General features: G+C 35.5%; 1 protein-coding gene across 1 annotated transcript in view; it reads right to left on the reverse strand.

Annotated features, from left to right (window-relative positions):
- Positions 1-13,393, reverse strand: part of LOC311215703 (potassium voltage-gated channel subfamily KQT member 1-like) — a gene marked incomplete at both ends in the record, with an annotated part of 528,691 nt that overhangs the window by 451,256 nt on the left and 64,042 nt on the right. Inside the window, 4 exons of the mRNA XM_084297010.1 lie at positions 512-607; positions 1,546-1,656; positions 9,057-9,197; positions 12,505-12,601. Coding sequence (XP_084153136.1) covers positions 512-607; positions 1,546-1,656; positions 9,057-9,197; positions 12,505-12,601 — 445 coding nt within the window. The remainder of the gene's footprint in view (positions 1-511; positions 608-1,545; positions 1,657-9,056; positions 9,198-12,504; positions 12,602-13,393) is intronic.

Consider the following 13,393-nt stretch of genomic DNA (forward strand, 5'->3'; position numbering starts at 1 on the left):
TTCCCCTCTTCTGCAGCATGACACATTCTAGCATTTGCACACCATGTTAGTGCATTCTTTATATAATATGAAAAGCTATGCTGAGACATTTTTCTAAACTGAGGTGTGTATACATATATACATATACACATTCTTCACCTCTGAATTTGGCAAATACATAGGACCTAAAGGAATAAAAAAAGGAAGTTAACAATTAAAGATTATGACAAGGATTTTAATTTATTATTTTTACTAGCTTAAGTTTACTTTAGCTGCATCCAAATACTGTTATGATGCCTGTGAATGTCTGCTTAGTGAAGCCTCCTGAGTTCACTCATAAGAATGGATGTGGGACAGGCAGTTATCTAATTCTTTCTAGGGACTGATGTGTACCAAAGAACCTCTGTGGTTAAACACAGCTTATAGATTTATAATAAAGCCCAGAAACTCTGATTCTCAGATAGTACATGAACTGCTAGGCCCTACTGCCTCTCCATCACTCTCCTATATATTTTACTGCTAGGGGTCTGACCTGAATTAGAGAAGCTGCTGCTGGGATTTGTCTGTTGAAATGCTTCTGACGTTGCTTCTGCTGTACTTTCAGGGCAAAACCGGACCCTAGAATACCCTAAATATAAATAAAATTACTGGTGAGACTTCAATGTAATTTTATGCACCTAAGCCAAACACTTAATGCATTAAATAAATGGCCATTTTAAAAAAGACAAGTTTTCAAACATCCACAGTAATAGAAAGCTATTTATCTAACAAAATTTAAATTGAGCATGTTGATGTTGGCATCATATAACTGCAATAAATAACATGTGTTTATTGCAGTCTATAGGTAACATTAGCCACAGAGGCATTCACAAAGTGGCAGTCACATTTCAAAGACAACCCTACACAATGGTGGGGGAAGCAAATGCCAATGTCATAGGACTGATCTACAGCTGTTCTTTGTACTTGTTTTTAATTTCTAAAAAAAAAAAAAAAAAAGCAGACCACCCAACCACCCCACACAAAGCCAATACTCAGTTTGATTTTCCAGGCAAAACAAGTAACAAAGAAGTCAGATATACTTTATGATTTATTCTTTTTTTTTATATTCTTGTCTATGTGTTCCCCAATCAGTTATCTGAAGATTCAGAAAGGCCAGCAATGATACTTTACAGTACTGTGTAGAAAAGTAAATGCAATTTCCTAAATTTCTTTGTTGTAGCACAGCTTCTCTTCTCAATACCCCAGGTAGTTTCTACGTAATCATAAAATAGCAGAAACAAAGGATGTTTCACCTGTGCCACTGACATACTGATTGAAATAAATCTCTCCCTTTCTCCAGAGTAGTGAAAATATCTCCTTCTTAAAATGCTTATCTCTAAAGAAAATGACTATGGTAGAAAGACAGCAGTTTTATTCATTTTTGCATGTGCGCAAATACACAAACATATTTATAGATGTGCATGCAAATAAACATTCTGAAGCAACACCCAGCCCATTATTAAAGGTGTTGGTTTTATCTGTGCAGTCCAAGTCAGACACTTAAAAAAACATCCAAGTTCTACTTACCGCTGGTAGAGCAAAGAAAGATATAGCAAATACCGAGAAACAGGAAGCAACTGTTTTCCCAATCCACGTCTGGGGAACTTTGTCTCCATAACCAATTGTTGTGACCGTTACCTAGGCCAGAAACATACATCTTATTCACTGCAATACCATACATGTTTTTCCTCAAGAGCAAAGGGAACTAAAAAAGGGAAAAAAGGAAGAGGAGTAAAAACAGTAGGAAATATGAGTATCATGAGATACAAGTGGATCAATGGTGTTTGGATTTGTGTGTAAGGAAAACATAGGAGTACACTGAACATCACTGAAGGCTTATTCTGTTTCTATATTCTTTAGCAGGTATTCACAAATGGCCACTGCTGGAGAAGTGACACCAGGCTTGATCCAGGAAGACTGTTCTCACAGTTAGTAGCTGTCTGTTTACATCCTCATGAATTGGAAGGATGAACTCTATGGGCTTGAAACCATGGGCTTGCAGTATTTTTGTTTTTAATTTTTATTTTTAATACATATTAGTTGATAGTCAGCTGAATATGAGCCAGCAGTGTGCTCAGGTGGCCAAGAAGGCCAACAGCATCCTGGCTTGTATAAGAAGCAGTGTGGCCAGCAGGGCTAGGGAAGTGATTGTCCTCCTGTACTCGGCTACTCGAAGTGTACTCAGCACCTCAAGTACTGTGTTCAGTTTTGGGCCCCTCACTACAAGAAGGACATTGGAATGGGCTGCCCAGGAAAGTAGTTGAGTCACCATCCCTGGAGGTCTTTAAAAGATGTTTAAATGCAGAGCCTAGTGATATGGTTTAGTGGAGGACTGGTTAGTGTTAGGTCAGAGGTTGGACTCGGTGATCTTGGAGGTGTCTTCCAACCTAGACAATTCTGTGATAGTTTACAGCATTGAGAAGTAAGCCTTAAAAATCACTGAGTCACACATTGCAGATGCACAAACATTTGCCAAAATTTGCAGTCAGGCAGAAACACTAGCTGTGTCAGGGTAAGCTACTCACTGTACTGGCAAGAAAGATAAGGGACAGAACTAACACTACCACAGCAGAACCCTCATACCAAGATGAGAAACATACTCCCAAAGAAAACATTTCAGTAAACCAAGAACTAAATACAGCTGAGTCCCATGCTATTAATCCTTTTTTTTTTTTTTTTTTCTTTTTCTTTTTTTTTTTTTCCCTCACAACTACAGTTCCCTGAGGCTTAAAATTGCATTTGATCCATGGAATGTATATTGCTAGATCTGCTCACAGCCTGTCAGGGTACAGCTGGATGTTTCTTAAGGGACAGTGATCACAGAGCCAAGTGGGATAACAGTTCCATGTTACCCAACTGGGAAAGATATGAAAACAGTGGCCAGGTCCAACCAAGAGATCATAGATCTCCATAGATCATAGTGATTTATATATATATAGTGGTCTACAACATCACAACATGAGGAAGAACCAAGATCAAGCCAGAAAGTAACCCTACACATTCAGGTCAGAAACAGGGAACTCTACAACCAAAAGTAGCTTTGTTTCAGGTGAAAATCACCTAAACTCCAGCACAATTCAGGCATGAAATGAGAGCACAGAGCTAGGCTCAGAACCCCTGGGTGGAGGGAGGGTAGATGCTACAGTTCATGCTTATTAGGGCCATTAAAGTCAGTTATCCCTTTAGGGCCGTTAGAACAACCCTCTCTTCTACCTCCCTTCTCCTGAGAAATATCCTCATGTTTCTCAGAGGTCTGGGATCAGGAGGAACCTGCCTTAGAGAGACATCACCACTATGGGTTATCAGTGGACTTTTCCAGGGTATAGAACTGGAACAGGGACAGGAAACTGGAAAGGGACATGGCATGAGTGACTTCGTGCTTGGTAGAGGACAGGCCACCTGTCAAAAGCCACAGAAGCCAGAAGGCCTGAGAATGACAGAAGAGTTAGGCTACCCCTAGTGAGTCCCAGCAGGCTGGAGAAGAATTTGTGAGGACCCCAATGGTCATTAAAGGTTTGGCACTGTAGGGAGATCAGAGCACAAAGCTGGTCTCTCAGGAGGGTTTATAGCGAAGCAAGAGACAGCTGCTCCCACAGAGAAGGTGAGCCAGAAGCCAAGGGGCTCCAAAAATGTCCAGAAATGGGCCTCCCTACCCTGTACCTAACCTCACAGATGGCAGCCATATCCAAAAGAGAGTTCAAATCAGAAGGCAATGAAGGAAGCCTGAAGTCAAGAGTATAAGTCAGCCCACAGGTTGAGGTCTAGAGCACAAGAACATGACCAAGCTAGAGGCCAGCTCCCATTCAGCAAAGCTGAGGCAGAAAGGAAGTGCCCAGTGCTGTGCTTAAACAGAGCCTCTGGGATGTGGGTGTTATGGGATGCTCCAAGTGTGGCTGGTCAGGCACATGGTATGCACAGCCCTGACACTACAGTATGCATGATGGCAGTATGGCAAAGTAGCAAAGATGACCTCTACCCATGAGAGGTGGAAAGCTTCTGGTGAGGAAATATAGGCTTCTGTCACCAATGTCAACCACATGAGAGAGCTTCAAATAGAAAACAAAACAAAACAAAACAAAACAAAACAACAACAACAAAAAAAAGTACTACTATTTGGCAGCTCCAGCTCTAAACTTGATTCCCTTCACTTTGCTCTGAGTGGTAGCAGAAATACAGCCAAAACAGACATAAAAGAGACATATAAATCTACACTGACTGTAAAAGTGGGTGTGGAAATATCGCCTGTTATGGGAAAAGTCACTGACATACACTTAGATATTATTCACAAATAGGCTTTTGAGGAAATTAAAATATATATTTATATCAACAATCAAGCCATGGGAACAATATATTTCCTCCTGCTCTGACAGCAGTTCTGCAGAATGCTGGAAGGAAAATTTGAAGGGAAAAATAACCAATTACTATCAAATTGAAATTTTCCAAGTTCAAAAAAAAATCAGACTTGTGTTTATTCACCATGAATTTCTCATTTGATGAAGTTAAATTTGTAGTATCTGTATCCTCTAAGAAATATTATTACCTTGAACTGCAGGCTGCTCTCAGCAGGAACCCTGTCTTGTCAGGTGTTTGTCCAGACATAGTGTGGCTTGCCCATGAAATGACTCAGCCACTGCATACTACCAGCAGTACAAACAGATGAGTTTGCCAGCCCCCAGAAATAAAGCATACCCCCTAAAACTTCGAAACACAGTATGTGTTAGCAGGGAGTGGAGAGTTTTAAAATAGTGTTTCTTTAATGGCTTTTCAGCTCCTCAGTGCACCTGAATGACCCCTTCAAGTCTAGGATTTTTCCTTCCTTTTCCTCCTCTTACTTATGAAAGTCTTCTTGTCTCTTTGTTCTATTTTGCTTTGTTTTTTGTTTGTTTGTTTGTGTGTGTGTGTCTGTGTCTCTGTGTGTTTGAGTTTTCCAGCACTGAGGACATAAAAACAAACTGCAGTAATGTTGAGCTGTCTTAGTGTTACTATGGAAGATAGCATGAAAATCATAACCACAGAAAATATTGTTTTTCATCTCTCTAGGAGGTATGCATTTGGCTTGCAGATTCCTGCAGGTGCCTGAACATGTCTCAGAAAGTTTCTCCCTTGCTACCTTAAGAGGGTTCCTTCTTGGTAATCTAGTTAGTGCATTGAAGTATGTGGAAAGGATTATAGATAATATAATGCTCTGTGTTTCTTAATCACAGTCAGATTTCTTTTTCCTTGTACATCCAGAATTTATTAGTTATTTGCCCAGAGAATGTTTAATAACTAGGCTTTGACACCTGCTTCTTAACACAGATTTCCTATGGCACATTCCAGCTGGTATGCACATGCTCTAATGCAGCCTCTGAAAACATACATTTACACTTCAAAAACGCAAGAACTCTAATTTAGTAGAAGACAACACAGCTTCTCACATGCTTTAAGACAGGCAGGTGTCCTGAAGCTTGAAGAACCACAACTGCACACATTAAAAAAAAAAAAAAAGTATTAAAAATAAAGGGGTTCAGACCACCACCTCTGGTATAGAAATTTACTACTGGAAATTCTGAGCAATTGTTCCCAAGGACCTCTGCCAGTTAACAATGTTTTACTGGAGACACTATTTAACTCAAGTTCAATAGTATAGAACAGTCACATTTGTAGCAAAAGCAATAAGTTTTACCAACATCAAGAGGCAAGAATGGAGGGACCAACATGTCCTTATTTCTTCAAGAAAAATATTCTGAAAGGACGGAAAAAATACTGTGACATGGGTTACAACTCTGGCAGGCTGACAGTTCTATTAGAAATGCTTCAGCATTTGCTCTAACATACTATAACTTCTGAAAATAGTTTCATATAAAACACCACAAGCCTTTGATATGTCTGCAGTTTAATCTGCACATCTGCCAAATCTAGGTGAAACCACCTTGCATTTAACTGGAGCAGGTGAACCTTGTTAGCATTTGATTCCAACTCTCTTTCATTCCTTATTTTCCCTTTTCTTCATATTTAAACCTCTCAGGTCATTTGTATCAAGTTCAGCAAGCTTGCACTTTCTACTCAAAGCAAAATGTTACCCATAATACACTCTGTGGTTTTTGACACATTAGACTTTCAAATACTTGCTAGCAAGATTATTTTTTTCCCGTGGTTAAGTTTTGAAAGGCAAAAGTGAAATCAAATTTCACCCCCTAGTAACTCCACATCTGTGTTTCTACGTTACAGAAGATTTGAAAAGAAAAAGAAACTGATTCACTTTGTCCTTTGTCACTGTTTCCAGCTGTGAACTGCACCTGCACCGTGACTCACTAGTGCTGAGGAGGCTTAGATGTCTGGAAAGCTTAAACAATTCAAACAGTGTTCTTCATGTGCCTCACACAGTCACAGAGAGACAAAGCTGATTTTATCGTGCTGTTACACAAAACAAGTCAAGTTTTGGAAAACAACAACAAAACCCAATGAACACTTTGCAAAGCATAAATCTACACTTTCAAATAGAGATTCCAAGCCACCTACCTCAGCAAGGTATAGTAATGCATGTTTTATACTTTCTTGATGATGACAATTGAACTCTCTTGTAAATTCCTTAAGTCCAAAATGTTAATAAAATATGTATAAACATATCCTTGTTGTTTTTTTTTTTTCCTCCTTAATTTTGTACTCTTTACTCGAATCTAGGCTATAGCTTCTGGTTTTTATAAAATGTTTTTTAGTCCATATCCATATTCAATACAATTCATAAAGTAGGTGAAGGACACTGAGGGTTAAATAAATAAATGAAAGGAGGAAAGGGTAAAAAAAAAAAAAAATGCATTTGCTTCACATGGAAGTTTTGTTACATGAAGGAATAATCCATGCATGCGTTCACTTTGACTTAACTAGGTGTTAAAAAACATAGTTCACAAAAATGATTGCTGAAAATCCTTTTTTTGTTTGTTTGTTTTTCACTTTACCTAGCTCCCCTCAGCTCCCCTAGCAAGGGGTTCCTCTTTCAACCTACTTGGATCTAAATTTGGTCATTTCTGGCCTTTTGTAGCTACAGCCCTAGAAAGTACATATTGCAGAGCAAACATGAATCACCATACTTTAATGATCACACATTAAATTAAGACTTTTTTGTTAATAAACTATATGCAATCCATTTCTTTCATTGCTCTCATCCTAATTCACATGGTGCTACAAAGCTCTTTGTAACTTTACTATGAAAGAAAAAAATCATGAGATATTTCACATAGATTTATCTGAATGAGTTCAGACTTTCATGGGAGCCCTAATGCTGCTAAAGTTCCCACAAGCAGCTCCACTTTTAATTTAGGTACTTTGCAGGCAGTTCAGCTATATCATTGGTAACAGGAAGAGTAGCTGCATTCCACTGCATTCTACTACAGTCATGAGCCTGTTTACAGGTTTGTTTTCTTAAAGTAGACGTGGGGTGTCTTCCATAACATCAATTATACTCTAATAGTTTACTTTTGCTTTTAAAATACAACAATCTGTGCTTCTGGGATATAGATTCCCTTCTTCCATTAGTTAGAGGTTATCATGTTTATAACCATGGGGCTTTATGTTTTACTGAAAATTTTGTCATATGTCTGTATAGGAGTTTAACAAGTGATTCTTCTACGAGTTATTCCATGGTTTTGTTCTTTTCCCACTGGGTCAGATAATTAGGTCCATCTGGCCATTTAATGGATTTTTTCTTTTTTAATAGAACCTTTTTTAGTGTGTACTCTTTTGCATAGGTATCGGGGATACTCTACAAAAGAAATGACTATCTGACAACCTAATGTCAGGAATTTAAAGCTTAACAGATTTTTATACTGAACCATTTATAAAGTGTAATTCAGGATACATGTAATATAATATATATTTCCGTATACTTCACTGAAGTAGAGGCTTACACAGCATCCAAGTTAAGGATTAGAAACATACATCTATTAGGAACGTTGTGTCTTTCTTCCCAGACTTACTCATCAGTTTATTTGTATTCAGATAAACAATTGGTTTATTGTCTAATAAGTATATTGTTATTTTTCAAGTCTGTCATCTAAGAACAAATCCAGTTTATTACATTTCAAATCAACCTTGAAACTCTCTCTCTGAGGGATGGTGGCTCTTCATCTGTTCTAGTCTTCTCATTTTTCTTTGTCACTAGCACTGTGATGAATCTTTTTGGGTTTGTTATAATGAGATGGCCATCTCATAAAACATATAAGGTTCTCTAGTGGTAAAATGGACCACAAGAGCAGAAATGGTTTGTGCAACAGCTAACAAGGAAGAAAAGCATGACTCATAGTAAGAAATATGATGTGAAGAGCCATATGAAGGGAGTGTTTCTTATTCTGTTTATAACTACCTATTCCCCTTTCACCTGATTCTTGGCATGCATAACAATAATTACCACATTGCTCTCATAATTCCATTTCATCCTTCATATTATTCTTTATTATCATTATTTAACCAAAGATTAACACTGATCATGACTGCTGTCCAAAGTAGCTGATAAATTTGAGATTTGTCTGTTGCTTTTGATGGAGTTATTTATCATAACTGTTAATCATGGAATCATTCAAAACACAGTAACTTGTAACCTGCATCAAAGTCTGTGCTATTACTAAGACAAAGAGAACAAAGAGATCCAAAAATTAAAAATTAGAGTCAAGCTTCCACAAACAGAATATTCTTTTAAAAGTTATGAACCTTTTGCAGAACATTAAATGGAGTTTAAAAGTGGTGTAGGATTCAAGGAGTACTTACACTCTTTTTGAAACGAGGATTTAAATTTTATTTATATATATATATGTTTTCCATTTGTATGCTTTCAAGGCTAGTTAGCTAAAGACTTGGTATCAAACACCAAAATAAGTTAATTGCATTTATTACATTATTTTCCCATTATTCTCCTGGTATCCTTTTTGAAAAGGTGCCAAGCTTCCCTACACAAGTGTGTTCCTTACACAAATGTGATTTTTGAAAAAGAGAAAATGGTCACAATTTCAACAGAAAATCTTGCACATTTAGTTTGAGTACACATTTTTCTGATAAAGACTTACCACACCCCACCAAAGGGCATCAGCATAGCTGGAGAAACCTGTCTTTCCATCCTCATCAACTGCATCCTTCTCAGCAAGATAAACAAAATAGGATGAAAAGATTAATCCCAAGAATCCAATGTACAATGTAGTTATAAGTTCCTATTAAAAGAGAAAATAAATTAGTACATAAGGTTTAAATCATATATTATCTATTAAAAAACATTATAAATATCTGTGGTATTTTTTTTTGTTTGTTTGTTTGTTTGTTTTCATCATGATAGAAAAATTCATGTTTCATTTCAGGTATGAAATTTGCTTCCAGTAAAACATGTAAGCCAATGTTTTGTTTTCTATTTATGTCAGATTGAAAAAGCAAGAAGAAGCCATCATTTACACAGTCATTTGTACTGCTAAATGTAGGGCAGGACATCTGTCCTGTTTCATGTCCTTTAAATGGGGTTGAATGGGAATTGTTCCATTTAATTGTCCACTCAGAATAGCAAATGTTAATACATATTAAAAATAGTAAAGCGCTGCTTTAGAAATACATTTCATGAACACTATGGTAAAATAACTGTTATGACTCAAAGGCCATGTTCTTCTGATTGTGACCACATCTAAGAAAGCAACTTGTACATCCTATATTTTGATTGCATAAGACTGACCATAAGACTGACTTGTTGCATTTATCAGTGTTATCCTAAGAAACAAGGATCCAAATGTAGTTGTCTTAGACTCATTCTAAATGTCACTGAAGGTAACACATATATATATACCAGAACAAATTACTACACACCCATACTTAATTATTAAGATCAGTGACAGCAATCTAATACACACTGTATTTAAGAGACAGCATAGATTTTAAAATAGTGCATATTTCAAACATATGGATGGGATGGAATCTACCAATACCAAATAGTATGAACTGATATATGATCTAATATAAGAGAATATTTTGTAGAAATCAGACCTTAGAACTTCAAGTTGATATGAATTTTTAACAGATAAGAACTTAGCAATGTAGAGCATGGCCTAATACAAGTTACTGTTTTCAGCACAGACGTTCATGTATATATGTATATATAGATGCAAAGGAAACAACAGAAATAAAATGCACATGTGCACATCAGTGAATTTGAATATTGAGAGACTGAAGTCAACATATTTTTGTAAATTACACAAATTTATATGTTCAGTTACAGTGAGTCCCAAACAAAATAAAATTAGCACTTAGAAAAAATACAAGAAAACCACAAAACCACAGCTCATCACTAACCCCCTCCTGAAAGCAGTAGAACAGCACACAAAACAAGGTAAGGAATAAATAAAACTCCTAGAGATACTCATAAGCTGGTGCTTGATTGGCTAACTTCATTTTTCAGTAAGCTGCATGATTTTTCCATGTCTTTCCATCACCACATATGATATTGACTCATGTTTTGTTGCTTTTGGCAAGAAATGTTCACATAAGCTCAACCTGCTGAAAATAGAAGAGCACCCTAGCCAAATTGGGCCTGAGTGAGCTAATACAGCTATATGAAAAATTCCAAAACATATGGAAAGCATTTGTGGAAAATTTAGTAATCTCTTCTGGGTCCACAGAGGTCCAAGTGCTTGTTATTTTCACAAGTCACAAAGATGTGAATTTATTTTTTCGTGTTGTTTAAGGATTTAGAGTCCTATTTTTTTGGTTTTGAAATCAAACTCAACAAATAAATGAGGACCTTGTACTCTGTCTGTAAAGAAAAATCATGAGGTGTTTTTGTTGGTTTTCTTTAAAAAAAATAATCTTTCAGAGTCTGGACAGGGATAAAGGTTCAATTTTTCATTCCATTTTATACCATCCTACAGTTTCGGTTACACTTGCCCAATGTCAATACAGAACTGTGTATATTATTTTTATTTTATTTTTATTTTTATTTTATGTGTTAATGGGTGATCTGTTTTGATATTTTCTACAGATCTGTAGAGTTTTATATATCATCACAGACACTGGATTCACAGAACCTCAGGTGCATTTATTTATAATTCAGTTCAAGTTTTTTTGTTTTCATTTAGTTTGTTGTTTTTTGTTTTGTGTTTTTTGTTTGTTTGTTTGTTTTTGTTTTTCTCTTCAAACCGTTGAACCAGTATTTGTGACATTTAAGACTTAGATTATAATTAGGAGATGGTATTTCAAGATTCTTGACTAAAAATTTTAATACCCATGGAAGAAGAGTATTCTCAAACACCTCTGTCAGTAAAATTAGCAAAAGTTGAGAACATATATTTGGATTCAAGTTCTGCCCTAGTTAGATATCTAGGCAGTGTGACCACAGTAAATGAAGACTACACAGTCATAGGGCATTAAAATTCATCCTGTTGTACAGGACAAAAGTAGATTTTATGCTAAAGCATTTTTAAAAGATTATTTTAAATCAAAACCTCTATGTGCATCAATGGCTTCATAAGTGCATAAAATTTCCTACACTACTGGAAAGAAAAATAAAAGGAATTAAAGGAACATAACATAATTCTTTTGGGTTAAGTACCTCACATTCTCTGCCCCATAACACTAAAAAAAAAAAAAAAAAAAAAAAAAAGGTAATTTTCTACATACAGAATGAAGCAAATGAAAGAATGTCTGTGGAAATCTATAATTATTTGTCAATATCTGAGGAAAAAATCTACACTCATAAGGAGCAAGTTATGAACCACCCTTAGAAGTCTGATGAGAAAAATTATAGCACAGTAGTAGCCCTCCCAGGTATAATATGGTGTGCAATTTAAAGGTTACTGATAAAACTTTATTAACATGTTCATATAATAAACATTATGGTCAGCTCCATAAAACATCAAAAAGCCAGTCATTTTAAAAGTCTGAACTAAAACATTTAAGCTTTTAAACTTTAGTGAACATTCATACAGAATAACTGTTTCCAAACTTTGGCAGACAAAGAACTATTTACAGCCATGTTTACCTGTGTTTAACTGTCTATCTGCTTAAATCATTGCTTTCCTGTCATATTATCACAACATAGTATAATTTTTTATAGAATGAATTAGAAATGTCCTTATTCAGACAGAAGAGAATGATTTAAATAACTTTGTTCAATCAAAGCACTTCCACATATATATTTTTTTTTCCACAGAACAACCAATCTAAGATGTGAAGACCGTGGACAGTATTTGCAATATGAAAGACAGCGTTCATAACTGAATATAATAAATTATACTGAAGGACAAGATAAAAGAGTATAGCAATTAATTTCAAAAAAAAAAAAATGCTGATGCCGATGCACTGCTAACCACTGACCTGAAGTAAAGAACAGTGTTCCCATTTTAAAAGTAGAAACACGTGTTGGTCTTTTAAAGTATTTTTCCTCTTGCGAGAAGTGTTAATTTAAACCAGACTATGTTCTTAAGTCCATGAAAAGATATACTGGAGTAAACAAAAGGCAGGGGATCTTTAAAGATCTAGTACCTGACGATGTATGAAAACAACTGATCCTAGTAGTCTCCAAGTGCCTCCCTGTCGATCTACATGAAGCATGCGAAGTATCTGGAGAAACCGGATTCCCCTGTAAGAAAAATAGGACATTAAATTGAAACAGTGATTGAGATCAACACTTTTGTGCCTATACAGAATTGACTATGTTCACTAACATACAGAAAAATTAAGACAAAGGTATTGACCCCAGTAAGATAGCATCTTAGACTAGAGGAAGCCTCAGTAGACAACATGTTGAGATCTCATTACATTCTGTGCAAATACATGTATATTCAGAAATATAGACTTGTACAACAATTTAAAAAAAAAAAAAAAAAAATAGGCAAGAAATTTCTGAAATATATACTTTAAAACTTGAAGGAAACCTAACATTGTTTACCTAAATATGATTCTCAAATCTTTCTTTCCAAGCAAAACTAGTGCTTCAAACTTTACTAATATAAATATGAGAAAACATTTTCCTCTAGTTGCCAAAAGCAGAATGTGAACTAAACATATTCTACTCCTGAAGTCCTTCATGTTAAGTAATAGAAACCATCTTACTGGAAATAGATAGATGATTTTAGGAAAATAACTGAAGCATAAACTTTGAACATTTTCAGCTAAAGAAAAATAATTATCAGCATGGGTCTTCAACAAATCTATTCAACCAAAGTATTTCCTTCTACTGACACTTTTTGCAATGAACTTCATTTTCCTGCCCTTGTTTTACTATCTTATCATTGAAACAAAATAGTAAATAGTAGAAAAGGATGTTGAATTCACCTATCTGAAAATTTTTCAATATAGTTTTTTTATTTTTTTTTATATAGTTTTATAGTTTTTTTATATTTTTTCAATATATTTGAAATATATATATTTC

This window comes from Netta rufina (genome assembly GCF_964035555.1).
Source record: "Netta rufina genome assembly, chromosome: 1".
NCBI classification, from domain to species: Eukaryota; Metazoa; Chordata; class Aves; order Anseriformes; family Anatidae; genus Netta; species Netta rufina.